This window comes from Harpegnathos saltator, unplaced genomic scaffold (genome assembly GCF_003227715.2).
Source record: "Harpegnathos saltator strain DR-91 unplaced genomic scaffold, Hsal_v8.6 scaffold289, whole genome shotgun sequence".
Taxonomy (NCBI): domain Eukaryota; kingdom Metazoa; phylum Arthropoda; class Insecta; order Hymenoptera; family Formicidae; genus Harpegnathos; species Harpegnathos saltator.
The window spans coordinates 414640-440240 of NW_020230082.1; the positions used below are offsets into that span (position 1 = coordinate 414640).

The following is a 25601-nucleotide window of genomic DNA, read 5'->3' on the forward strand; positions in this document are numbered from 1 at the left end:
GGAATTTTTGAAGCAAGCGACAGTGGACGGATATAACAGCGATGAATCATCTCACCCGAGAATCGAAAATAGCACCTCCTCTATAAATAAAGTTACTCCTATGGATGCGAAAACACTTACAAGCGCGTATGTATACACCGCGGTTTTGTTTCAAGAGACCGTAGAACCTTTTTGCGAAAAGTTTTCAGCCGCGAACGCGTTTTCGTTCGTTAGTTGCGCGCGATCACGAATTTTGTCCCGGCAACGTTACATTTACGTGGCCGGATTTCGTTAACGGTATTGCCTTCGTCCGTTCAACTTTTGGAATTTCGAGCGCTCGCGAGTGCATCGCGATTGAAAATTCCGCGACGAGAGAGCGGAGAGGATAGAGCGTGCATGTATGGGGTGATTGTGTCGATGAGATATCTGTACGAGGCGAGAAAATACGGTCTCACGCATGGCTTTCGTTACGATTTCGACGAGAAGCAGACGCGCGCTGAAGGAACTTCCAGCCTCGAGCAGCCGAGAGACCGAGGCCTATTATTCCTCGGGATTCCTCGTGGCGGAGCAAGTACGGCCGGTAACACGCCGTAAAGTACGTTCTATTCTGCCGTCTTCGGCTCGATTTACGAGAATCCACGCGCGCGTGTCGCATCGATTCTTAAAAAGTAGAAAAAGAAGAGAGAGATGAAATCATGTTTACCATGCGCGATGCGTCGATGTTACTTTATGATGGTCTTTATCAGCCGGTTCGCGATCACTTTTAAACGAGCCCGAACGGATATAAAGATCCCGAGATCTGCCAACGAACTTTTGCCGATCGTCCTCGAGGAGGATCATATCTCGCGGTCGAAAGAGTAGAAGTAGGCGCTCGTAATAAGGACGTTGCCCGTAGTACAGACGCGGAAGGAAGAAAGTATACTGAAATCGAAACTTGTCGAGCCTTGCACCGCCGTTAAATCTCCTCTCCTAGGACAAAGACATAAACGTCGTGTAAATAATAAAGCGAGCCCGCCCGAGGGCCTAACACAACATTTTGCCTCCGGTTTTATCGCGTATTAAATTCTCATGTTGCCTCTTCGTACGCGAAATATACGACGAAGCGAGAGAATTTTTTCCGCGAAGAGACACGTGGAGCTCATCCGTAGGCTGTCCGAGTCGTAGGCGATCGCGCGTATGTGTACAAGCAATCGCAAACCGAGAAAAAATGTACAAGATTAAGGCCGTTATTATTAATCGATGAGGCTGCCGGGAGAACTGAACGCCAGTTTATGGCGAGGCTAACGTCGCTCCGAATGCGGAGGCATCGCGCGCCTATAAACTCGAAGACGTAAGTGGGCGCACGAACGATCCTCCCTTTTATCGAGTACTAAATTCTACGTAACGTTAAGTTGCCGCACAGCACGAATGCATTCGTAAACGACGCGAGCTCGCGCGCGATACCCTCTCGTTTCCGTTTCTCTAATATCGACGGCGAGATTCCGCTCGTTGAAATCCAACGCGATAGCCGCGACTTGAGACACGCGTGAGATCGCGAGATCGTAAAATAGTTAATAGCAAGACTAGGGCGATACAGAATACCTCGCGCGTTTTATCGGCTGTTGAATTCTCAGGTATACTCGTGTTAAATTAGAATTAAATTAGAATCGCGCGCGCGCGCGCGGAAAATGCGTAGAGAGCAGTACGCTTCGACACACACGGAAACAGAAATTCCGATTCAGATAAGAGGATGGAAAGGAAAAAGACGGAAAACTTTGCGAAGAGAAACAAATTGATAGAGTAGAAATCTCCTGCGAACTTTCCTGGGCATATATTGTGAACAATTCAGAGAGGTTTCCGATCAGAATAATTCTATTTTCGGTAAATAGTTACCTCCCGATCTCAAAAATTTTATTTGTGTGTTGTGTAATGCGGGAAGGTTTTAGCCGGCGGTCACTGTTTATTAAAAAGTTATTAACAAAAAAAGTTTAGTATATACGTAAGTTGCAAGTGCGTTTAGCACGGCGCGCTACGCGTGCCCCACCCCCATCTCACCTGCTTCTCTTCATCTCCTTCCCATTGTTTGTTTCCAATCACTGTCGGGTAAATATCGGGGAGTGGGGATAAACAGTGACCACCGGCTAAAACCTTGCAGCATTGCTCAGAGTGATGATCTACATAACATACAACTAAAATTTTTGATATCGGGAGGTGGTCCCCATAGGTAAATAAATATTTACCCTATTTTCTTGTGGAAAATAATTCACTATAGAGAAATTTATACGGGAAAAATATCTTTATTTAACCGAATAAGGACCAGACGAAAACTAAACAAGACGAGAAGTGATATCGTAAAAATATTTTCCATGTTACCAGTGAATGATTGAACGATTTCAGCTGGAAATCTTTCCGAATGATATCACAATATTTGCTCAATTCCTATAAGGTCCGAGTTTTCGGAACAGTCTGCAGACAACAGAAAAAACAAATATATCAGCAGAGTTTTGTTTTTCTATGTGATTGTGGTCGCATACATGATGAGTTGCAGGAGTTGCGGTTATTTATAAACTGCAATAACGCGGCCCTTTTCAGGATGATGGCGGGAAACCGAACGCTCGACGTCGCTCGAAATTCCGCGACCCACGCGTTACTAAAATCGGCGAATTATTAGCGCGATAGCGTCGCACCGTAATATGAAATTCCTCTAATATTAGCGACACGTGTGTATTTTCGGGCAGGATCGTGAACGATTCTGCCCGATTTATTCTCGCTCGAATACCAACCGGCGAAATGCATGCGAAAGTATCACAATTCACGAAGCACGATACTCGCTTTTGTGTCGACTTCAAGTCGACCTTGCAAAGTCTCGTGCAAACCTAAGCTGACTCTTACTATCTGGCTTACATTTCTCGCTTTCTCTCCGGCTGAATTTGTCCAAAGACATTTCGTCGAGCTAATAAACGCCAAGTCACACCGGCGTAACGTAACCCTAGATAACGTTTTCGTCGCGAAAATTCGCATTTTTCACTCTGCAGCTGTTGTTTCTACAATTTTAGACAATGTGGTTGCCAGGCTTCGGGCGAAACCCAATCACAAATTGGAACGCGTCCGTATAACGTTGTCGACGATGTCAAGCCTCGTTTTTCTTCGACCTCGCGCAAGCGTCTGCCTTCTCTTGTTACGAGAGGCCTTTTTCTGCTTCGGCCTGCTTCGGGAGAAATCTTCTCACGACGATCCTCACGATGAGAGTAGAGAGGGAAAAAGAGATGGGGAGAGGAGCTTCGATGAATTTCGACGGCAGCGAGGGTGCGCGCATTTCTCTTTTCTATCGATGCAACAGGTGATGGGGGCCGATGTTCCTTCAGGACCTAGTCGGCCGGCTCCGACACTAGGAACTTGTGAGATTCCACGGCCCCCTCGAGAGCAAGGGTCGGCTTAATCGTCGCTCGCCGGATTCGTCATTTTTCCTTTTCCCGTCAGGTTTTATACAGGCGCATATTCTTCTTGAAGTTTCGTTTTCTCTCTCCTTCTTCTGGTAGGTAGCGGAAGACGTGTCCGCGCATAGTCGTTAGGGTGTCTCAAGGAAAACAATCTGTCGCTCTTGAGTCTAATTTTCAACGGCCATTAACGGCAGCGCAGGAAAATAAAGATCGTGTGCACGTTGCCGTTTATGAAAAATAAATACTGTCATGCTTGTCTCGTTTTGCTATTATCATTTTGTAATCACCATGGTTAGTTTCTTTCTCGTGCATCGTGAAGCAATCTTTTTCTGTATCGTTAGAATTTCTCGCATAGATAGAAAGATCGCATGTGGTTGCAAGATGTAACTTGATCGAGAAACCTAACGAAAATTTGCTGAGAAAAAATGCAATCTGTATTACGGCGAACGAAAAAATTCACCCGGACATTCAGTTGCATTAGAATTCATTAAAATTGCTACGACGTTGCTGATCGGGGCCGAATTTATTATGGTGCCGATGATTTCGAGTCGCGTTAGAAGTGGTCGCAGCGAATGCATCGTTCTCGGGGACAGAAAGCACGTGCGTAAAACCGCGTTGGTTCGCACGCACGCGTCTGCACTCTCCAGGGCCGTATTTCATCAACGTGATCGTCGTGTCTAAAACCGTTGGTCGCTTGTCCTCGGCGAGTGCACCGTGTTTTCGGCTTTGGCTGTCGGCCAGTTTCGAGGGACGCTCTTCGCGAAACAGAGAAAAATACGACGAGGTCGACCGACGTCGAAGAAAAGGATGGAACGTGGAAGGAAACGAGCACTCTGCATCGCCATTATTAATAATTCGTCGTAATGACACGAGTTCCTTACTCTCGAATTTTTTCCTTTGCTGTAACCAATAATCATTTCTCTCGTGTTTTCTCTTCGATCGAAAAGAGAGAACCGATTAGAACCACAACGAAGATTCGTCGCAAGAACGTCGAGCATTTCTCGATTTATTTCGGACCTTTCCCGCTGGCTCGACTACATTCCGTATCTTTTTCCATTTCCTTCGCGGTTCGATTCTGCGCTCGTAATCGTCCGATTGAAAGAGAATCATTGCTTCCGTTGTTTTTGAAAGAGTCATCGCTGAAGGCATTTTTACGCGTTACTCGATCGTGGCACACGCGCGAGGAGGAAAGATAAATAAACTCTTCCTTCACGGTTTCTGTTTCAGGAAGTCCTCAATGCCGCGATTACACTAGCCGTACACACCCACGGTGTCGAACGGATCGAAATGGCGACGTGGATCTACCTTGTGACCTTCGTATTCCTCGGAGTCTTGGATCTTGGATTAGCGCGGCTTGCTCGACTAGGTAAGACGATACGATTTATTTTTTGTTTAATTTACTGCTTCAAAAGAGATCGCTCGAAGAGATCACGACGTCCATCGCCGGACTGTGAACCGACTATGACATCCGCCTTGAAAATCTACGCCTCGCGAAACGAAGCGCAATCGATTTCGAGTCGCGACATCGTACATGCGGATGATTCACGTCCACGAGTTATTAATTCGTAGAACACGCAGTTATTAATGCTTTAGCCGAATTATATTTCGAGGCCTCTTAATTCAAAGAAGCGCCCCTACGATGTCTTCGGGGAACACTCGCGGAAGGAAGCGAAGGAGTAATTGCGTGTAATAGAAATTCCATAAGCTCATCTAAAAATACAATGTAGACATCGTGAAGCAAGAAATGTCGAAAAACCAGAATCACCATCGACGAGTGAGTTTTGTTATTACTATGTTAGAATCCGCTTTTCTTTCGTGTAAATTCTCGTCGCGTGTGAAATCGAAACGAACGAATGCCGCGAGGCAGAGAAGGAGAGGGAAAGACGCGCCTGGTACGCGCGGTCCAAAGATTTGTAAAGGAAGAAGGTCTGCAGCGTCATCGCCGCCGCCACCGTTCCTTGCGCTGTATTTTCGTATTGAAAAAGGAACGAGCAGGATAGGGAGCATGGCTAACGCGGATCGCGAGACGTGAAAAATAGCGCATAGCCGGGAAGCGCCGGGGCGCCGAGGAAAGCGCGAGGACGAGGAAGTGAGTAAAAGCGAGCTAAAGCGGAAGTAGAATGAGAAAGAGAAGTGCGTGCGAGTCGCGTGCGAGGTGTCGGAAGAAACGTTCGCAGCTGTCGAGGATCGATTGATGTATCGTTCGAATTCGATCGACGATCAACGCGTCTTCCGAGACCTCCGAGGTAGAAGAAACTCTCTGAATTTCTTCGAGTGAAAAAACGAGTGAGAATTCACTCGAAACAACAACGACAATTTTGTCATTCAGAATGATATACGAGTTAATGTTTTATTCAAGCTTAACTTCTTCAGGGGAATGTACTTATTTATTCGTAGAATTATTATTTCTCTCATTCATACTTAATCTTTTTAGACGTGTAAATTTTTATTTATTTACACATTTATTCATTTCGTCCAAACTTGAGCCTCTCAGGGGTGAGTTTATCGATGGCGAAAAAAAAATGATTCAATTAAATTCTTCACCCCGACCCGACGGTCATGTTGTACGTCCGTGCTGTCGCCGGGACACCGCGCACATATTTATCCGCACGTCAGCTATTTCGACAATCGAAGTCGTTGGCACTTTGTTGCCGATTAATGTTTACGGGCGCAGAGAGTAGTGGAACGATCGCTCTGGCGCGGTCGCCAAAATTGCAAACCGGCCGACCAGCATCCTCGGAAACCGCGCGCGCGTACGCTCGACGATTAATAAGCGCCAGCGCGACGATAATTATATCTCGCACGGAACGTAATTACCGCCGCGCGGCGTGCGCCACGGGCGGTAAACGATCGCTTATCGCGTGGTCCACGGTGTGCCTGCTACGTCGCGAGAGAAATAATCATTCGTCAGCCGATAGCCGATTACGTCCCGTAATCACACGGCTAAATTCTATCGCTCGCCGTAACCACGGTGCGATCCCTGCGAAAATCCATAGTCGTCGATCGTTCTCTTTGTCTCGCAAACCGTTTCCCGCCATTTCGTCGGATTACGAAATCGTCCAGTGGACAATTTCGGACCAGCGCGATGCGACGCGGTACCACTGCGCATTTATTTCTAACGAATGAACAAACGGCAGTACACAAATTAGGGTCTCGTTTCGATTGTTCCGAACAATCAGAACGTCGAACGATTTCTCGTCAAACGTCGAAAAGCGAACTGAGGCCGCAGGGGTCAAAGGGAATCGCGGCCAGTCGAAAATTTTGGCCGTCACATCTGGCGAACAGACACGGCTTTGTACCGAACTTCTCTCTCTCTCTCTCTCTCTCTCTCTCTCTCTCTCTCTCTCTCTCTCTCTTTCCCCTCCTCTCTCTCGATTCCTCTGTGTACCGTAGGTGGCGCGTGTGCCACGAAAGTAGAGATTTCGTTGGAACTTCATCGGGGACGGGGACCACGTGTGACGCGTAAACTCGCGGCCGTGTCGCTGTAATTCGTACAATGAATATCGACGATTCCCGGAGCTGGGAAATGGTTTCTCCGCGTCTTGGGGAGGGGAAGGAAGAAGTGCAGGATGCATGGTGTCCATACGTCTTGTACGACGGGGGGAATCGATATTTCGGTAAATAAGCGGACGAGCAAGCGAAGCACGGTTCGTGGCACGATATGCGTATGAACGTTATTATGATTGAGCTCAATTGTCCAATTGCCCGGTCGTTGAATGCCGAGCCGGGCTGTGCTCGAGCGCTATTACCGAATCGCCAACGATATATTCTCCCCGTACGTCGACGTGTACGAAACGCATTTTCTCGAACTAAATTCAGAGACGAGGGCTTCGGACACGCGGCGACGAGGAGCGTGTTGAGAGCCACTGCCAATCTTTTGTCTATTAAATGTATTCAACAGCGTAATAGCGGCTGATATTACCAATTGGACAATGAAAGAGATGGCAACGGAGTGCGATTTATGGGGGATGGTGGGGGAGCGCGACGCGGAGGACTCTTGGCGAAGGAGATTTCGCCAAGAGACCGACGACGACGACGACGACGACGACGACGACGACGACGACGATCTTTGCCAGTTGATCCGAGCGTCACTCACGTTTTTTCCTTGGACTCGTGCCCACCACCCGCATCCACCCCGTACACCGCTCGTTCGCTTCGCCCATCGCGAGAATCAGGTAGAGACGAAGCGCGGGAACGCTCTTTGGAGAAGCTCACTTCTCGCTTGCCGTGCACGTGCCGTTGTCGTGCGGCATATATAAGGCGATGACATATTTGTTTATAACTTCGGTGTACAACTGACACATTAGCGCCTGTTGTCGTGTGACTCGCTCCCATAGCCAATCGGATCGGAACCCGTTGATCTGTCATTGCGAATGAAAAGTGTTAAAATAACGCATAGTTAGTAAGTGCATAGGTTAGGTTAGGTTCGTTTGTTTCCTTTTGCATTATTTTGTTCTTCTTTATTATTCCATTATATTCTGTTTGTTCTATTATTTTCATTGTTTTCTTTTATTCTTGCATTTCGCGTTACTTCGTTTTTTATTCGCAGATATCACTTTATTTTATTTTTCTTATGTTTATTATCCTGGTTGTTTGATTATTTTTATTATAGAAGAATAAGGAGGAGGAAATTTTCACTATAAAGGAAGAGAAGCGTTTGATGAAGCGTCAAAGACGGCGAAAGAAGGTGCGCCTCTACACGTAATTCTCGAGTGCAATCGCGGAACATTGGCGAGTAGGAAACCAGCGAGCCAAGGCGGAAGCTTTTCCGTGTCCTTCGCGCCAACGATCGTCTACGGATGTGTTACCTGAGACTCGCACGGCGCACTCGTTAAGATAACGAGCACTCTTTAGCAACGAGTCCTTAATCTCATCCAAGTCGAATGATGCGTTTTAAGGTTGTAATTAGATGCGGTTAGATATGTACCCTGGCGATGATCGCGTCGGACTCAAACCCGTCAAGAATCCAGACGTTTCTATCTGCTCACTGCTCTCGCTCCGTGAATCTTTTCGTCCTTTTTAACTCTCCTCCACCCTCCTGCCTTCCCTCTTACACCTTTCCTTATGCTCCTCCGGCATGACCATTAACAAGAGAGGGCTTCTCCGGGACGAAACGGAATTTTAATTAGATCTCTGAGCCAGTTTCGTCGATCGCTCGTTCTATCCCTCGCTCTAGTAGAGACGTGCGGATACTCTGGCCGCCTGGTACTTTATTAACGCGATACCTTAACGCGAACGGACGATGCGTTAAAGTGTCCAACAGGACAGGGCTCTCCTTGATCCTTCACGGCCCTCCCTCCCCCCTCCCTCTTCTCGCTCGGTTTGTCTCGAGACATTTTCTATCTGGCGATCTCGCGTCGCTACACATCGGATCTTTTGTCGGAAGAAGGGATCTCGACGGGTCGAGTGACCGTTTCGCTTTTCTTCAGGGTAGCAGGAAGATCGATTGACCGATCGGTAGTCAGAGAGAAAGGAAACGTCTCGCGAAATGTACTGTCCCCGATCATCGTTCCGCGCCTCGGATTTCGAAATTCCGAGCGCATCGACGACGGCTCCTCGTGGAGAAACATCGTCGCGTCGTGGACAGGTCTGAAGGATCTTCTTCTACGAAGAAGCCGAGTCGCGGTTATTAGAGAAATCTATCAGTATCTAAAAGTACCGTGAAATTGCAAGTAAATAAATGAAATAAAATAAGAAACAATATCTTTTAATAAATAATATAATTACAATACAAATTAACAAATAATATGTGCATCAGGGAATAAAATATATACATCAAACAATATATCCAAAAAAATAAGAAAAAAAATTAGATTGCCCCAGGTGAGTGATTCGCACAATTCTGCGCGCTCGGTTTCCGCGAAATCTTCGGCGCTGCTTGATTTCGCGAATCGTTTGTTTTCGCACTCTATATCCCGCACACCGAATCGTTCGTTCGTTCCACGTCGTGCATGTTTGCCGCATGGTGTCGAAAAGCTCTCCAATCAAATATTTACGCGACTAACTCTCGGGCGAACTACTGAATCCATTTTGTGGGCCACAAGCGCAACGTGAAGACGCATATTGAACAACTCTTCGGCTGCTCTTTGCGATCGAGACGCGCGCGCGTTAGAGCGTCTTGCGCGTGTCTCAAGTATCTCTCTCGGTGCGCGGATCTCGGTGCGAACTCGCGAGGCGCGAAGTCGCTGATTTTTCCTTCCTTTCTGTTTTTCTATGATTTTTCTTCTCGTTAATCAACGCCGTTGATCACGTTGCGAAAATTGCTCTGGCGCGCGCAACATATCTACCGGTTCGCTGCTCGCGTCCTAGCGGCCTAGCTGGCGGGACAATTAAAGCAACGTAAATCACGTAAATCATTCTGTCCGCGCGTCGCGGTATCCCTCCACCGATCAGTGACTCGAGCGTCTCGACTCTCCCGGCTATTTCGAGCGAACTGGGAGTTCTGGTGCCATTCGGGGCGAGCGAACGAGCGAACAAACGATGCGGAATAATTTGTTCCGTGGAATAACGCATTGCCGTCGATTCACGCTTGCGCACCGTCGACTTCGCGGGGTGTTTCGACAAAACGCGTTGCTTTATATCTCTAGAACCACACACACACATACACACGTCAAATTTTAATTTTTCTGATCTCGAATTTCATAGATTTCACGAATCTTTTAACTTCTTCTGGGACACATGTAACTTAAGGAGATCGAAAAGTTTCACGCACATGATCGCAGGACACTGGCTGGACCGCGGACGCTCGCGAATCGGCGAAAATTCTCTCTCGCTGCCCGCAACGAGAAACGCGGTGCAAAGTCTGTACGATCTCGTCTGTATGATCGCGCGTTGGATTTCGTTCTGAACGAACCATCGAGATAACTCTAAGATAAATCAGCGCACAGAGCAGTTTCTGAATCTTTAATCAGACGCGGCTTAATTTGCACGTTCGCCGAAATCGTCGGGGATCAGCGTAGCCAGCCGTGCGAAAATATTTTTGGCACGGGCCGTCTGGAGTGCCAACGGTAATCCATCCGCTCAGCCTCGTCTCGTCTCATCTCGTTTCGTCTCGTCTCATCCCGTCTCGTCCCGTCTCGTAAGGTCTCGTCGAAGACGAGAACGAGACGATCGCGTCGGGTGTTCCCGTCGACGACCCTTGAGTCGATCGCAGCGGCGTGATTTATCATTATGAAAAAGAAATCGTGATAAGCAGATTTAGATATTACAGGACATCATTTTACGCACAACAGATTTTGTATCTATATTTATTCCGCGAACGTTTAAATCCAAATTGGATGCTTTGAATTCACGTGACGTTCACGTGTCGTGTCCGATAAGTCGGCCGGTTTGCGCACGAATTATACGCCGGGTCGCCGCGATATCGGTAACAAAATATTATTTATATCGCGTTTGGGTGATTTTATCCGGACGCGAGCGCTCGCCTCCGTGCGCGCGCGTGCGCGCGCGCGCGCGCGAGGAAACGGGGGTTATTTATGAAGCTGTCTCGGCCACTCGAAGAACCGGTCACGACGCGACCACAGTAGCCGTTACACACCTCCGTTTGCGCGGAAACTTTGATAGCGATTTACGAGCGGCACGTGCTGCCGGCGACGTACCGACAACCAACGTCCAGAGCCGAAGAAAATCTACGTTTAAAGTTCGGCCTGTTATTGGAAGATTATGCGGTGTTCTTTGGCCGCGCCAGAACCGCGCAGTCCGCGAGGAGGAATGGACTCAGATGCGCGGCAGTCGATGCCGCTCTGATTTCACTGAGTTTAATTTCGGACAGAGGTGCTGCCATTCGAGATATTATAAACGCTTCAAAGCTTCGGTGTAATACGACGTTTAATGTCGAACTTTAAGATCTCCAGTAATTCGACATGGAAACTTTGAATCTTCGATTTTTATTGTATGTATCTTGGAGTCTCGAACACTGCCCTTTCATCTTGAGATATTTAATGCGTTTTAATAATTTAATTTCCCCACCGTGTGTTTAAAGTGTAACTTATGATCCTAATCTTGAACTCACGGACACGCAATGGTGACTGATTATTTTTATTCTCAATTGAATAACAACCGATTATTTTTATTTCTGGACAAACGGAAACTTTGATCCAAAGTGCGCCGCAATTATAATATACCGCTTTCGATCGTTATTTGGAAAGACGAGCGCAGGAGACGAGCGCGAGAGAGGGAGAGAAAGACGCGACAAATATGAACGTTCTTTTATGCCCGGGATTGCTATATTTATCGCTATCACGATTTATACAGCGATGATGGGAGAAAAGAACATCGCGTACGTCAGTTAAGCCGGCGTGCGAGCCGGCTAGTGTCACGAGGCAAAAATGTGCGCATTTCAGGCGCGACAGACACGAGTAAATAAACGGCGCAACTGACGTTGTCAAAGACGAGAGATTTCCGTCGTCGCGTGTTAACAGCTAATGGTCCTGCACGAGGCAAGTCTGATACAAGAAGATCCAATCGATTTTGCTTCAAGTTCAAATCAATTATGAATTATTTGTTGCTTTAATTTGGAAATATCCTCACACCTCACTGAGGTGAGATCATATGGCCGTATTCATAGTCAGGCCTTATGTTTAAGGCTTCCTTAAGTTTATCTTCAGATGGTCTCTAGCCAATAAAATAATCCGTGCAGATCTAAAGATGGATATAAGGAGGCCTAAAATACGTATAAGGCCTGATTATGAATACGGGCATTAGTCTTTGCTGATTCTCACTGATAACTGATTGTGCACACTACACGAGACGAGACAACGAGAGAGAGAGAGACAACGCGTTGAAACGCTCCACTATCCGCGCCATCCGCGGATTATCCGAGGAGCTCGTTGACGGAGTCACACAATCGGCGTTTCTTTTTCGGAATTCTTCCGAAACGAGAGGTACGACCGTGTTGCTCGGTTAGGAATCTGCGTAAACATTCACGTAGCCGCGCCGTCACGATGCTCGGAAGCTCGAAAAGCTCGTGGCGAGAGGTTGGAGGAGCCTCGGAAAGAGAGGAGAATAACACCGGCGGCAGAAGTGGCGGCGCGGAGCTCTTGAAACATTTACGGCTATTCCTGGCGTCTGGCTTGAGGCAGATGGCCCGCTCGGTATTAGCGAACGCTACCAAGAGGAATCGATTCTCGGTTTAAGGATCGATCGGATCCGTCCGCGGAGCAACTCGGAACAAACGCGAAGGACACGCGCACTGTATTCGAATGGATATTCAACCGACGGTTGTTCAGTTTGGCCAATACGAGTCACGAAGTGACGGTTCTCACTGTCGGAGCATCCTTGCGCTTGCTTTAATCGGCCGAAGTTAATTCCCGCTTGCTGAAACCTGTCGCAACCTCTCAGCATCTGACTCTACCGTGCGCAGTTTTCGCGAAGATCTCGCGCGATGTAAAATTCTACCGGAAATAGCGCGCGCGCACGGAAAGCGGCGCGCTTACTTGACAAAGTTCAGATGATTTCGATGACTCACGATTCACCAATTGACATCGGTACGCCGGGAGCCGGTCCCGGGGAAGAAGTACCTACATGCCCGCCCCGAATTTCCTGCATCAACGCGCAGCCACCCCGAGAATGCCACGTGCCTCGCATCTGTGCCGTGTCCCGAAAAAGAGCGAGCTGAGACGCCTCGCCCACGACGAGCGACAATAAACTCGATCGATTTCCGTCGAGAGCCTCTCGCCCGGGATACAACGGGTCGTTTGTGCGCGAGGATGTTTAAAGATCCACGGAAAGAAGGCAAGTCTCTTTGCGTTGTTCGCGAGAGAAAGAGGGGTGAGAGAACGAATGCTGGATTGAATGAAATCTCTCCTCTCAGTCACTTCCATCTATGCCACCGTTACTCGGGTAGTATAATAGATTCGCGAACGCGTTGAGACGCTCGCATCGACGTGTGAATATTTGGACGGACCATGTACTGTCAATCAAGGCAAAGGGGGGGGGGGCGTGGGGGGAGTGTACCAAATCACGCAAATACCCGTTGAAAACGCTACTTTGTAGAATTAACAACACCGTGGAAAAGTAACGCGTCCGTCGTCGTCGTGGAACCGCGCTTGTCGCGCCGAGGCCGGAGGAGAGCCTCGATGTCTGCCGTGGAATTCGTGCGCGACGTTGTCGCCGACGAAGATGAAGACGCGCTTCGTAGTACTATTAGCGGTCGTAATCACGGGGCGATTCAGCGGGGGAAAGCGGTGACGGGGGTCCGCGAGGGATGGCGTCTAAATTTAGCGCGACGCATTCTGGGAGCGACGGCGGGCAGCGCGACGGAGAGGCGGGTAAAAAGACTCCAGATGGAACGTCGGAAGGGACAGTGTCGCGATTCACTTCTGGCCGGCTTCCAAATGGCGATACTCCGAGGTTCGGCCTCATGAATGAGCCGTACGGAAAATGAGTTTCCTTGATCAAAACTAGCGCGAATATCGCGCGCACGGTAGGCTAGACCCGACGACTGACCGCGACCGAAGGGGCCGACAGACGGACGGTTAAGTCGTCGTTTGAGTCCAAGCTTCGCTCTTCCTCCTCCTCTTCCTCCTCCTTTTCCTCCTTCTCCTCCTCTTCATTTTCTTCTTCTTCTTCTTCTACTTCTTCTTCTTCTTCTTCCTCTTCTTTTTCTTCTGCTTCTTCTTCTTCTTCTTCGTCTTCTACTTCATCTTCTTCTTCTTCTTCTTCTTCTTCTTCTTCTTCTTCTGCTTCGTTTTGCTCAGTTAAACAACATCCCTCAGCGCGACTTCCGCGAGTTCGCAGTGGCGATTATTATAGATCGTCGCGTCGACGGCGCGAATCGATATAGAGTGATGACGGGAAGCCAGCTCTTCCAACTCAATAAATTCTGATTCAATGTTCGTCGCACGTGTTTCACGAGACCAAATTAAAATCACTTAATTCCTTCGTCTGTGACACCAATTCGCTCTTCGCTCAGAGGATCCTATGAATTTCGCTGGGAGTCGTCACGTTTTACAAGAGAATATGAGCACCGTTACTTTTTAGGCAGACAGGGATTCATCGCGTAACGCAGACGATAATCGATTCATCGTCATCGGATCGGCGCAAAGCTGCAATTTCAGCGAGGCAAATTGCAAGTCTCGCAGAAGTGCTGGCCAAGGAAAGGCGGGGATATAACGCCTAGCGAGAAAAATCCGCCGTCATCTTTGCCTTGTCATTATGTTCTCGATCTCCGACGTACGGTGTATCTTAAGGGAAATAAAAATATTTCAATTGATCCATCCACGTCGTTTTTATGCAGAGTACTTTTGAAACTATTCTATAATAATTTACTTATTCGTGCGCTCGTGCGCTGCGCGAGTCCGAATTGCCCGTGGCAAAATTCTTCAATTTTGAAAAAGAACCGAACTCCCTCAATCTTTTGTGATGAAATGTTTTAATCTTCCGAATTTAAATTTAAATCTTTTTAACTAAAAATTTTAAGAATTAAGAAATCAAAAAATTGCGAAATTTTAATATTTTCTTACCGAAGTCATGTTTCAAACACATTTATATCTGTTTGGAACCCTTTTATTAAAATGGCACTAAATTTCCAATATAAATGACTGTGCTCAAAGGATTAACGTCGCGCAATCGTATACACGGTCGAACATGTATTCCGACTGCGTGTCCCTCGCTTCATTCGCCGTATTCGAGCGAAAATATCATCAGTGTGACTGATGTGAGACACGACTCTACTGCCGTGCGACGCATAATGAGACGCATCGTGTCTCGTGTTACAGAAACGACGATTAATCCCGACATCGTGGTGACCCCGGGCGACAAGCTCAACCTACGCTGTTTGCCGAATCCCGACGACGAGACGACGTGGTACAAGGACGATGAGGAGTTGCGACGTTTCTCCGCGAGGATGCGGGTGACAAAGCACATGTTGAAGTTCAAATACGTCGATGCAGCAGACGCGGGTGTCTACGCTTGCAGGCTAAAGTCGCCCGAGAAAATCGAGTGGCGGAACATTACTGTTCGCATAGAGTCGCCGCAGAACGACAGCTTCCAGGATGGCGACGATGAAGAGACGAGCGTCGCCATGGACACGCTCAGGCCGGAAGAAGAGACTAACGATCTGGAGATTGAAACCAGAAGTAAGTTCTATGAATGATTCACTCAGATTTCATCTGAAATCATTATACCGTGTATCATTATTATCACATTGAGAGAATTTTCACTCTTCTTGACAGGGTTATAACAAATATTCGCTTTCGCATCATTTCAGGCTCTCTTAGCTTTTGCTTTCGCTATCGCAACTAATTATGCGAAAGTTTTAGCGAAAGATTTTGTCCAGCCCGCGGGATTCGCAGCTTTCCTGAGGAAAACATACTGGATGATGGGGGAGTGCAGTTTATGTTTTATTCATTGATTTGCCGGTCTAGAGACACTTTAGACTTTAGAGTTTGAACGTTTATTGAAAACAAATGAGTGCAAGTAAACTTTTGTGTGATATAAATTATAATAATTAAATAACTAGGTGTGATAAGTGATAAGTGATAACAATAACAATGAAATCAAAATCCAGTTTTATTTGCTATTTTTATGACGAAGTGGGAATGGAATTTAAGATGTCATAGTATAAAACGTCTTTAAGAGGACTTAAAGACGTCTTAAAGACGTTTTATGTCCCGATTTTGGACATTGTGTTGTCTGGGAAGTTACTAATTTACTCATTTCCAGCCATCATTCAGTAGAAAGAAACAAGATCTTTCGCTTTCGCTTTCGCATTCGTATTCGCTTTCGTTATAATCACTTTCGTTACAACCCTACTTATTGAGTGATATTTCATTCGAAACAATCCGTAAAGAGTAAATCTTTGGAAACCCTGTGATCGTTAATTCCCCTTGAAATTCTCATTTAATTGAGATTCGAAGAAGAAGGAGAAGAAAAGGAAGAAAAGGAAGAAAAAGAAGAAGGATAAGCGAACAGATTCTCCTTATTCCGCGATACGGAAATCAAACGCCGGTCTCTTCAAGAAATCTCTCGCCGTAAATTCGTGTACTCCCGCCGTTGCTACCACTACCGCGCTTAAGCGGCAATTAATTACTCTCCTTGCGCTTCCGCAGACTTACCCGAGACGCGGTCATTGCGGCTGGAGAGCGACAAGATCAATGCGGAGCTGGACAACGAGAAGGCTGAGAACGACACGGTGGGCGAGCAGAACAACACGGTGCCGGAGAGCCCGCCCGCGTTCAACAAGAGCGACGAGATGCACGCCTCGGTGGTGAAGCCCGCCGGCAACATGTTGCGATTGAGATGTCCGAGCGTCGGCAATCCTAAGCCGAATATCACCTGGCTGAAGAACAACGAGGAGCCGCGCCGGGACCTTGGCACCGTCATAAGAACCAAATGGACCCTGAGGTTGGAGGATCTCGTGCCGAAAGACAGTGGAAATTACACGTGCATCGTGTGCAATTATCTGGGATGCATCAAGCATACGTTCAAAGTCGAAATAATGGGTGAGTGGATATACATATATCTATTCGTACTTATGTACACTCGTATTTGCGAAACGCTTTAAATACGCTGCTTCTGATGAAGTTAGAAGCGCATCAGGTCTGATAGGAACCAACGTGGCAATAAGACATTCGACGTTGCAGTTGCAACGGAGGGTTCAAGAAAAATCCCAGTAATTATCTTTGGTTGCATTTGAGTCGCATGCGAAATATAATTAATTTACTTAATATTTAGAATTTTTTTGTTTCTTCTTGCTGAAACCATTTTCCAGATGTAACTTTTGAAATATTATTTACACTTATTCGCGATATCGCTCAATATTAAAATAACATTCAATTCCCAATACGACAGTACAACAAAGGACCGATATCTACATCGCGAACTGTCACTCCGGTTCCTGTCACGATCGATTACTGTATCAAGCCCATCACAAATGTGACTTCCTACTCGCGGAGCGAATCTCGGGCAAATCGTGCCGTTCTCGCGACGAAAGAAACCCGCGAAGGGAAAACCATAAAATCAGTCGTTGCAAGACCATCGCGTTACGCGAATATGCGGACTCGTGTCACGAAGCGAACAAAACGAAGCAACTGACTCGCAACACCGTAGAACGTTTCCCGCATAAGCCGTACATCAACGAGGACTTCCCGAAGAACGTGACCGCTCTAGTCAACAGTACGGCGATCTTCAGGTGTCCCATTGTTTCCGACCTCGAACCCTTCATAGAGTGGAAGAAGCTTTACGAGTACCCGCGTGACGAGGAGCACCGGCCCGAAGGAACCAGCCTGAAGGTACAGCAGGCAGTTCTCATGCTGGTGAAGGGTCTCGGTTCTTCGTAGTCTTCTAATCCATAATATAAATATAAATCTAGATGATCTCTCTTTTCCTTTCTTCCCTACTCGATTGAATTCTCAGTCGATCGACGAGACTACGATTCGCCGTCTCATGCTCATATCTTAAAAGGTGTATAGCTTCTGGTGACTATTTATTCGTGCAGGAAGACAAAGTGGCCTCTTCGGATAATGCAGCTTCGCAACTAAGAAGATTGTTCTTAACTGTGATTAACAAACATTTCCTTTTCAGCTCGTTCTTCGTCCGGGAAAGACCTTCCTCCTATGATATTCTTATGGTTGCGGGTATTTAGGCATTTCGTTATCGTCTCGCATTGTTTTGTATTTAAACTCGAGAAACTTTGTTGATGCTCACTCTCTCTCTCTCTCTCTCTCTCTCTCTCTCTCTCTCTCTCTCTTTCTCTCTCTCTCTCTCTCTCTCTCTCTCTCTCTCTCTCTAAAGCACAAGTATCAATATTTTCTTACTAGAGTATTATACTTGCAATCGGTGGTTCCGTTAGCGCTACAATCGGTAAAATGTTGCTGAAAGGATCAATTAATAACATAGCAAGTGTTTTTATTATCGATGCAGTCTGCAAGCACAGAGAAAGATGCAGATAATATGTTAACTTTATCGTTGTAAACATAAGCGGCGCCAGAACTATTCATGCGGGTGGGTCACAGGTGGGCTACGTTTATATGGGCGGGCCATATTTATTATATATTATATATCATTTTATCATTCATTTTAATGTTTTTAACCGTTGCGCTTTGTTTCTGGGAGAAATTAACTATGAAGATATAATTTAAAATTAATTGTAGAATTTTAATTATAAAAATAACTTCATATGAAAAAGCTGAAAACTTGGACAGAATAGGATAGCATAATTATGCTAAAATTTTCTAAAATTTTAGGCCCAAAAGGTGGGCCAGGGCCCACCCAGGCCCACCTAACCGTTGGCGCCGCCTATGGCTATAAGTGAAGAGAACAGAATATAATATAGCGGAGAGCGATTTTTGATATTACAGATTTTGTAGTAAATCTTACTTCTCTTATTCGCAATCAATAAGATACACGGAGAGAATGCCGTAGTAAGAATTAACGAATACTCACTGATTGTCAGTGAAATGCTCCTTTTCAATGTGATTCAATCGATTCAATTAGAAATATTTTTACTGATTGATCTTGAGAAAAAGAGAGAGAGAGAGAGAGAGAGAGAGAGAGAGAGAGAGAGAGAGGGTGAGCTTCAGTAAGAATTAGATTCTTATGTGTATGTCCTATAAAAATTAAATGTGAGGAAAAGAGAACCTTGTTTCTTCCGTAATATGGTTACTATGTATATAATACGTATACATGTGCACAATAGGACGTTTAAGGAATCCACGGAACAGAAAAAGCTGTGTTCTTCCCTCTTCTTGTTTTCATTCCTACGCTTAAACTCGTCGTCTAAGACTCAGCTAAAGCGGTGGTTGGGTTTCTCTGTTTTGTCCTGTAGAGACAGTGATGCACCGGCCGATCCTGACGAGAGCCCCGCGGAACCAAACGGTGCTGATCGGCAGTAACGTTAGTATGGTCTGCGAAGTATTGTCCGACGCGCATCGCCATCTCGAATGGTATCACGGTTACCATGTCTCTTTCGACACCGTCAACAAAACCAATGACAGCTTACGGGTGGAGGTCAAGGTGGGCGCACATAGTATCCTTGCTGCTGCTTTCCTTCTTCTTCTTTCTTCTCTTTTGCATCTACTTCCAGTCACCTATTCTCGAATCTCTATTCTCTCTTGCACTCTCTAACACGATGGCTTCATACTCGTCTAACCAATTCAGGTACCAATGGGACTGTGTCACACCGCAGGCATGTGTATGTTTATGTACTACATGTGTGTATACGCGTGTGTGTATGTGTGTATGCTTTCTTCAAACGTAATAAAGATGCATGATCGACCGATATCAAGCGCGGTATAACAGCTTGGAATCTTGTGTTCGCATAGACGACCGAGCCGACTGTGCTGAAGTTATACAACGTCACCGAGAAGGACGAAGGATGGTACACGTGTATCGCCCAAAATGCTCTTGGGGAAACATTCAGTAGCGCTTATCTTCGCGTCGTCGAAAGTGAGTGCACAATTAAGTCTTATTCGAAGTCACGCGAGTCTGTTCGCGAGCGCAGATTTACATCGGCACAAGCCTGGATATTGTTACTACGATCCTGTGGAAATGTTTTGCAGCGTTGGACGAGCAGAGAGTGCCGCTGACCGCACGACCGCAGGTCCTGGTGAACGTCCTGGCGGCTGTTCTTTGCATCTTCTTCGCCTTGGGCGTCGTTGTGGTGATATATATTTTCCACCGGCTGAAACGCGAGAAGATGAAGAAACTTCTGGCGATCGAGACAGCGCGCGCCGCGGTCGTCACGCAGTGGACGAAGAAAGTGATCGTGGAAAAGCAGAACTTGGTGAACGCGCAAAATATCGATGACTCGCTGCTGCTGCCGGTGGTGAAGATCGAGAAACAAAAATCCACCGTGATCGCCGAGGATAGTAGCAGCGACAACGTATCTGAATACGAATTGCCGTTAGACAGCGCCTGGGAGCTGCCGAGGGAGCATTTCTTGCTGGGTGAGACCTTGGGCGAGGGAGCCTTCGGCAAGGTCGTCAGGGCCGAGACAAACACCGGCAGATCCGGCATACCCAATGTCGTTGCTGTAAAAATGCTAAAAGGTGAGCAAAAAGATACATTCCGAGTTATAAAACAGAATTTGTAATTCGGTAATAATAATAATTTAATTGGGTACACAAAATAATTACTTAATAATGTACTTAATAATTAATTTAATTATTTTCATACAATAATTAATATAATTGTAATTATTTAATTACAATCGTTTAATGACATTTAAAATTGTAGTATTTTAGTAATTATAATTTAACTTATAATATTTAATAAAATTTATGATATCAAACTATTGTAGAACTAGAGCGATCATTTCCTTGCTCGAAATTTTAATCAATTCTTTTTCTTTTCTCTTTCTTACTTTTCTTTTATTTAAAAAAAAATGAGACACGTCAATATTTGTTTCGCGCATTGCATAAAATTATTATTATTATTATTACCTGGCATTAAAAAGTATTGTTAATTAATATAATAATGATAATAATAATACTTAAAAATATAAAAACGTAAAAAGTCTCTCTCATTATAGATTAATATTATTATTATTATCATTATCATTATTATTATTATTATTATTATCATCATTATCATCACCATCATCATCATCATCATCATCATCATCATCATCATCGTCATCGTCATCGTCATCGTCATCGTCATCGTCATCATCATCATCATCATCATCATCATCATCATCATCATCATCATCATCATCATCATCGTCGTCGTCGTCGTCGTCGTCGTCGTCGTCGTCGTCGTCGTCGTCGTCATTATCGTCATCATCATCATCATCATCATCATCATCATCATCCTCGTCGTCATCGTCATCATCGTCGTCGTCTACATCTGTCATATTTTACAGAAGGTCACACAGACACGGAAATGATGGACCTAGTCTCTGAAATGGAGATGATGAAGATGATCGGTAAACACGTGAACATCATCAATCTACTGGGTGCCTGCACACAAAACGGTCCGCTATTCGTCGTAGTGGAGTTTGCACCTCACGGTAATTTGCGAGATTTTCTGCGCAATCATAGACCTTCTTCGGGGTACGAGCCAGCTATCGGGCAAGAGCCAAAAGAGCGAAAGACGCTCACGCAGAAGGACCTAGTGTCATTTGCTTACCAAGTGGCACGAGGTATGGAATACCTGGCTAGCAGAAGGTGCATACACAGGGACTTGGCCGCCAGGAATGTTCTTGTGAGTGATGAATACGTGCTGAAGATCGCCGACTTCGGTCTCGCCAGGGATATTCACTGCCACGACTACTACAGGAAGAGAACGGACGGACGGCTACCGGTGAAGTGGATGGCCCCGGAAGCTCTCTTTCACCGCCTTTACACCACTCAGTCCGACGTGTGAGTAATTCGGTGTTAATGACAGCACACAAAAATTTGTTTTTCTTTTCCTTTTCTAAGTTTTGAAGTATTTGAAAAGAATTCGTAATGAATTCAAGAGAAAAGTGTTCATTTATTCTGGTTAGTTTTATTCAATGTCAACCAAATAAAATACAAAACGCACGATTACAAAAAGGTCTGAATAATTTTGATAAAAATTTATTGAAGAGTCACTTTGATTCCTTCGATAATTCTAGTGTTCATTGAGTATGTTTGATCGAGCACGTATCGCTCGTTTACCCCTGCTTAACGCTCCTAATCGCTACTCTTTCCAGATGGTCGTACGGTATTCTGTTGTGGGAGATTATGACGCTGGGCGGCACGCCTTATCCGTCCGTGCCGTCGGTCGAAAAACTATTCCAGCTACTTAGAACCGGACACCGAATGGAGAAGCCGCCCTGCTGCTCGATCGAAATGTAAGACACGCCTTGACGCGCGATCTGACTTTATAATACGATCAACTGCACGTTCTCGAAAGTACATTCTTCGATACGTCGATTGCAGATATATGCTCATGAGAGACTGTTGGAGCTACCAGCCGAAGGAGAGGCCGACATTCGTAGAATTGGTCGAGGATCTCGATAGAATATTGACCATTACCGCGAACGAGGTAATTTCTTATCTGTCTTTTTCTCTCGTCTCCTCGTATTGACATTACAACTATTAACGGCTAACGCAACCTATTTCTACGAGAGCGGTCGAAGAGAGAGCGACTTATTTTTGGGGGGAAAGAAAGAAAAGAGAAAGAAAAATGTCTTATGCAATGGTAAAAATATTTTTTCTTAGTTTTCTTATTTCTCCTAATTTTACTCAACGTATATTAAAGATGTAAGATATATGGTTATATGAATTTGAATAATTTTTGTAAGAAATTACAAACAAGCATCATTTTCGACCGCTTGCTAGTTGTCGATGAATAAGCATCGAGAATATTTGCATGTCAACGATCCCAATGTCTTACGTGCATCCTCGACGTTCATTAGGAATATTTGGATCTTGGCCTGCCCCAGCTGGATACACCTCCGTCCAGCCAAGAATCCAGTGCGACAGAGGAGGACGGCGAAGAGAAGTTTCCAAACTTGTTGTGAACGTGTTTTAATCGCTGCGACTTAACGCAATGATCGCGCAGATAAATCGAGAGAAGATGAGGCACGAGGGTCGGTATTCATAGTCAGGTCTTATATTTAAGACCGTCCTAAGTTCACTTTTAGATATCCCATAGCCAATGAAATGATTTGTACAGCATCTGAAGATAAACTTAAGACGGTCTTAATATGAGATCCGACTATGAATCCGACCGGCCGAAGTAATCCAAATACGACTCGCAAATGCGATCGAGGAGAGGTAACGTCCACCGTGCACTTACCGTCACAGCCGGGAGTGAGTGAGTCGAATGGACGCGATGGTAGAAAGGAAAAGTAACGAAGAATGAAGCGTCAGATCACGCGTGAAAGATGATATATCGACTGAAACACGCCAAATAATATAAATCAGTATTGACCTGCAGCGCGTAGAATTAGGGGAGAGCGCGTTGAAAGAGAGAGAGAGAGAGAGAGAGAGAGAGAGAAAAAGAGAGAGAGAGAGAGAGTGAGAGTGAGAGAGAGAGAGAGAGAAAGAGAGAGAGAGAGAGAGAGAGAGAGAGAGAGCTTGTGCATCGCTAGTGTATCGTGTCGCGTACACACGACAAGGAGAAAACGAGAAAGGATACCCGAGAAAGCGGGCATTCTGTGTTATATTATTTTTCTACATGGATCGACACACACTACGCGTCTTTAGGATTAAAGCGGAAGGAACAGGACAGCACACAAGGGTTCAAGGGGGGAGATGGAGGTCAGTCCTTCTAAATGTTCAGAAGCGTTGATATGCAAAGCGGATTCCTAGGTCGCCTGTGCTGATCCATAGGTATTCGTAGATGTAATAATTGTGCCATGAATCAGTGCCTTGCGATGGGATCGCGCTCATGAGTAGAAGCACGCGAACCAAACAGAGAGGAGCAGATCGTCCTGGTCGCCGAGACGAAGATATTAGCGCGCGAAGGTGCTACCGAGCGAGAGGGCATGATGTTGCGTTTGTAACTAGTCAACTGTGTAACTAGAAAACTCGTATGTTTTCTTTCTGTATTATAGTAGCCGGTAGATTTACTTAGTGTTTTTACGTGGCTAGTGTTAGGCGGGAGCGACGACAAAGTAGATTTTGTATCGCGGGCAGTGACGCGTTCTGCGTAACAATTTTTGTAAGAAAAGAAAAAAATGAGAAAAACCCAAGGAGGGAAACTGAATTAGATGTACGGAAGATCAAGTGTGCAAGAGATAGGACGAGCAAACCAGCAAGCGTGATGAAGGGTGTCAGGTCTGTTCTTCTTAGCTGAACCAGAGGCAGGTTCCGCCAGAGACGTTCCGAAATATTCTATCTACATATAATAACGTTATGAAATTCTATGTAAAAGAAACATGTTTCGAAGCACTTGCGATGTTAACCAGATCGTGCCTTAGGTTGGGTCCTTCCTTTAAGGTGAAATAGCTATACCGACTGCTAAAGGAAGAAGGCACAACTTTCCAGTGCGGCACTAAATGCACTCGAAAAAGGACAGGCTTGCTGACAATGATGTATTGATGATGTTAATGATGTTATTATGTTTGTTGGAAGTAAGGGTCTCTTTCTATCGCACACGCGCATCAAAGTGAGAGACAAAGATCAGTGTTGATACGCGAGAAAAGAAGGTCCAAAGTATCGAAAGTGTATCGCTATAAGTTCTTTAGTTGTTACGTCGAATATCGATCGCGATAAGTGTATAAACGGGAACGAGGTGCTTAGCGATAGATAATTTATTTTTCGTATATCGACGTGTCTCGAGATACATTTGATACGTATTGTGGACCCTTTTCTCGTTTCTTCGTCTTTTTTTACGTTAACTCTAAGACAAGTCGCACGAGCGGCACTTTTGTAAAAAGTGACAATAATGAATTACGCATTAGCACAACGATAGCCGGGTAATCTGGAAAGATGATGTCTGTACATATCGAGCGTGTATTTAAAGATTATTTGTTATACCCATAGCATCCAAACACGCGTAATTAGTAAATGAGCATTTACGTAAGGTATGTAAGAGCGTAATGTATAGATTGTGTAAAGAATCATTATTGCAACGCGAGTCCTTCGCCTCCAATAAATCGGTCGACATATATCAAAATACAATACCTCCGTTACTTCTCAAGTTTCCTCAATGAATGTGTATGTGTGAGTGAAAGAGAGAGAGAGAGAGAGAGAGAGAGAGAGAGAGAGAGAGAGAGAGGCAGAAACATTGTTGAACGATGTTTTGACATCTATTTCGTTTATTAAATTATACAATGCTTGACTTTATGATTGTCTATTGAAAGATAACTATCCAGTTTACTTAGATTCCGTCTAATTCCATGAGTTCATGAAATTAGACGAAATCTAAAACAGGCGTTTTCTGTGAATTTTCAAAATTACATTTGATAGTACTCGTCGAGACAAAAAAATGATACTTCTTCCAATTTTCTCCAATCGCTTGGCCAAAATGCTTAGAAATTAGTGTGTAACCTATTAAAAAGTAAGAAAACTATTTTTTCGGACATTTCCGATGTCCCATCTCGATTGTCTCAAATTATTTCGATTATATTGAGATGATTTTCGGATATTTTTTCTCATTACTCTACGTCTGTTATTATCTGCGCATTTTGCAAACTACAGTTACATATTCCCAGCCACGATATTCTTACGATAGAGGGCGTTAGTGCATAGCGAGATTTCTCTTGGTACGCTATATCCCGTAAGACAAACGGTCTTTTATTAATATCTCATTGGTGTCGCGTGTTTCCCGGTAATTCGTGCAGTGGCC

At 45.4% G+C, this 25601-nt stretch overlaps 1 protein-coding gene across 3 annotated transcripts in view; it reads left to right on the plus strand.

The window, feature by feature from the left end:
• Positions 1-24934, plus strand: part of LOC105190664 (fibroblast growth factor receptor homolog 1) — a 51675-nt gene extending 26741 nt beyond the window's left edge. For 2 of the 3 annotated variants that reach the window (XM_011153522.3, XM_011153520.3), the window contains exons 2-11: positions 4626-4764; positions 15116-15475; positions 16448-16840; positions 19165-19352; positions 19661-19784; positions 19898-20386; positions 21202-21700; positions 22015-22155; positions 22244-22349; positions 22723-24934. In XM_011153522.3, the coding sequence (XP_011151824.1) occupies positions 4686-4764; positions 15116-15475; positions 16448-16840; positions 19165-19352; positions 19661-19784; positions 19898-20386; positions 21202-21700; positions 22015-22155; positions 22244-22349; positions 22723-22827 (2484 nt within the window). In that variant the 5' untranslated portion in view covers positions 4626-4685 and the 3' untranslated portion in view covers positions 22828-24934. Of the gene's footprint in view, positions 1-4625; positions 4765-7344; positions 7574-15115; positions 15476-16447; positions 16841-19164; positions 19353-19660; positions 19785-19897; positions 20387-21201; positions 21701-22014; positions 22156-22243; positions 22350-22722 lie in introns of those variants that run through there. The other variant, XM_025299684.1, reaches the window with a different exon arrangement.
• The last annotated feature ends 667 nt before the right edge of the window (positions 24935-25601 follow it).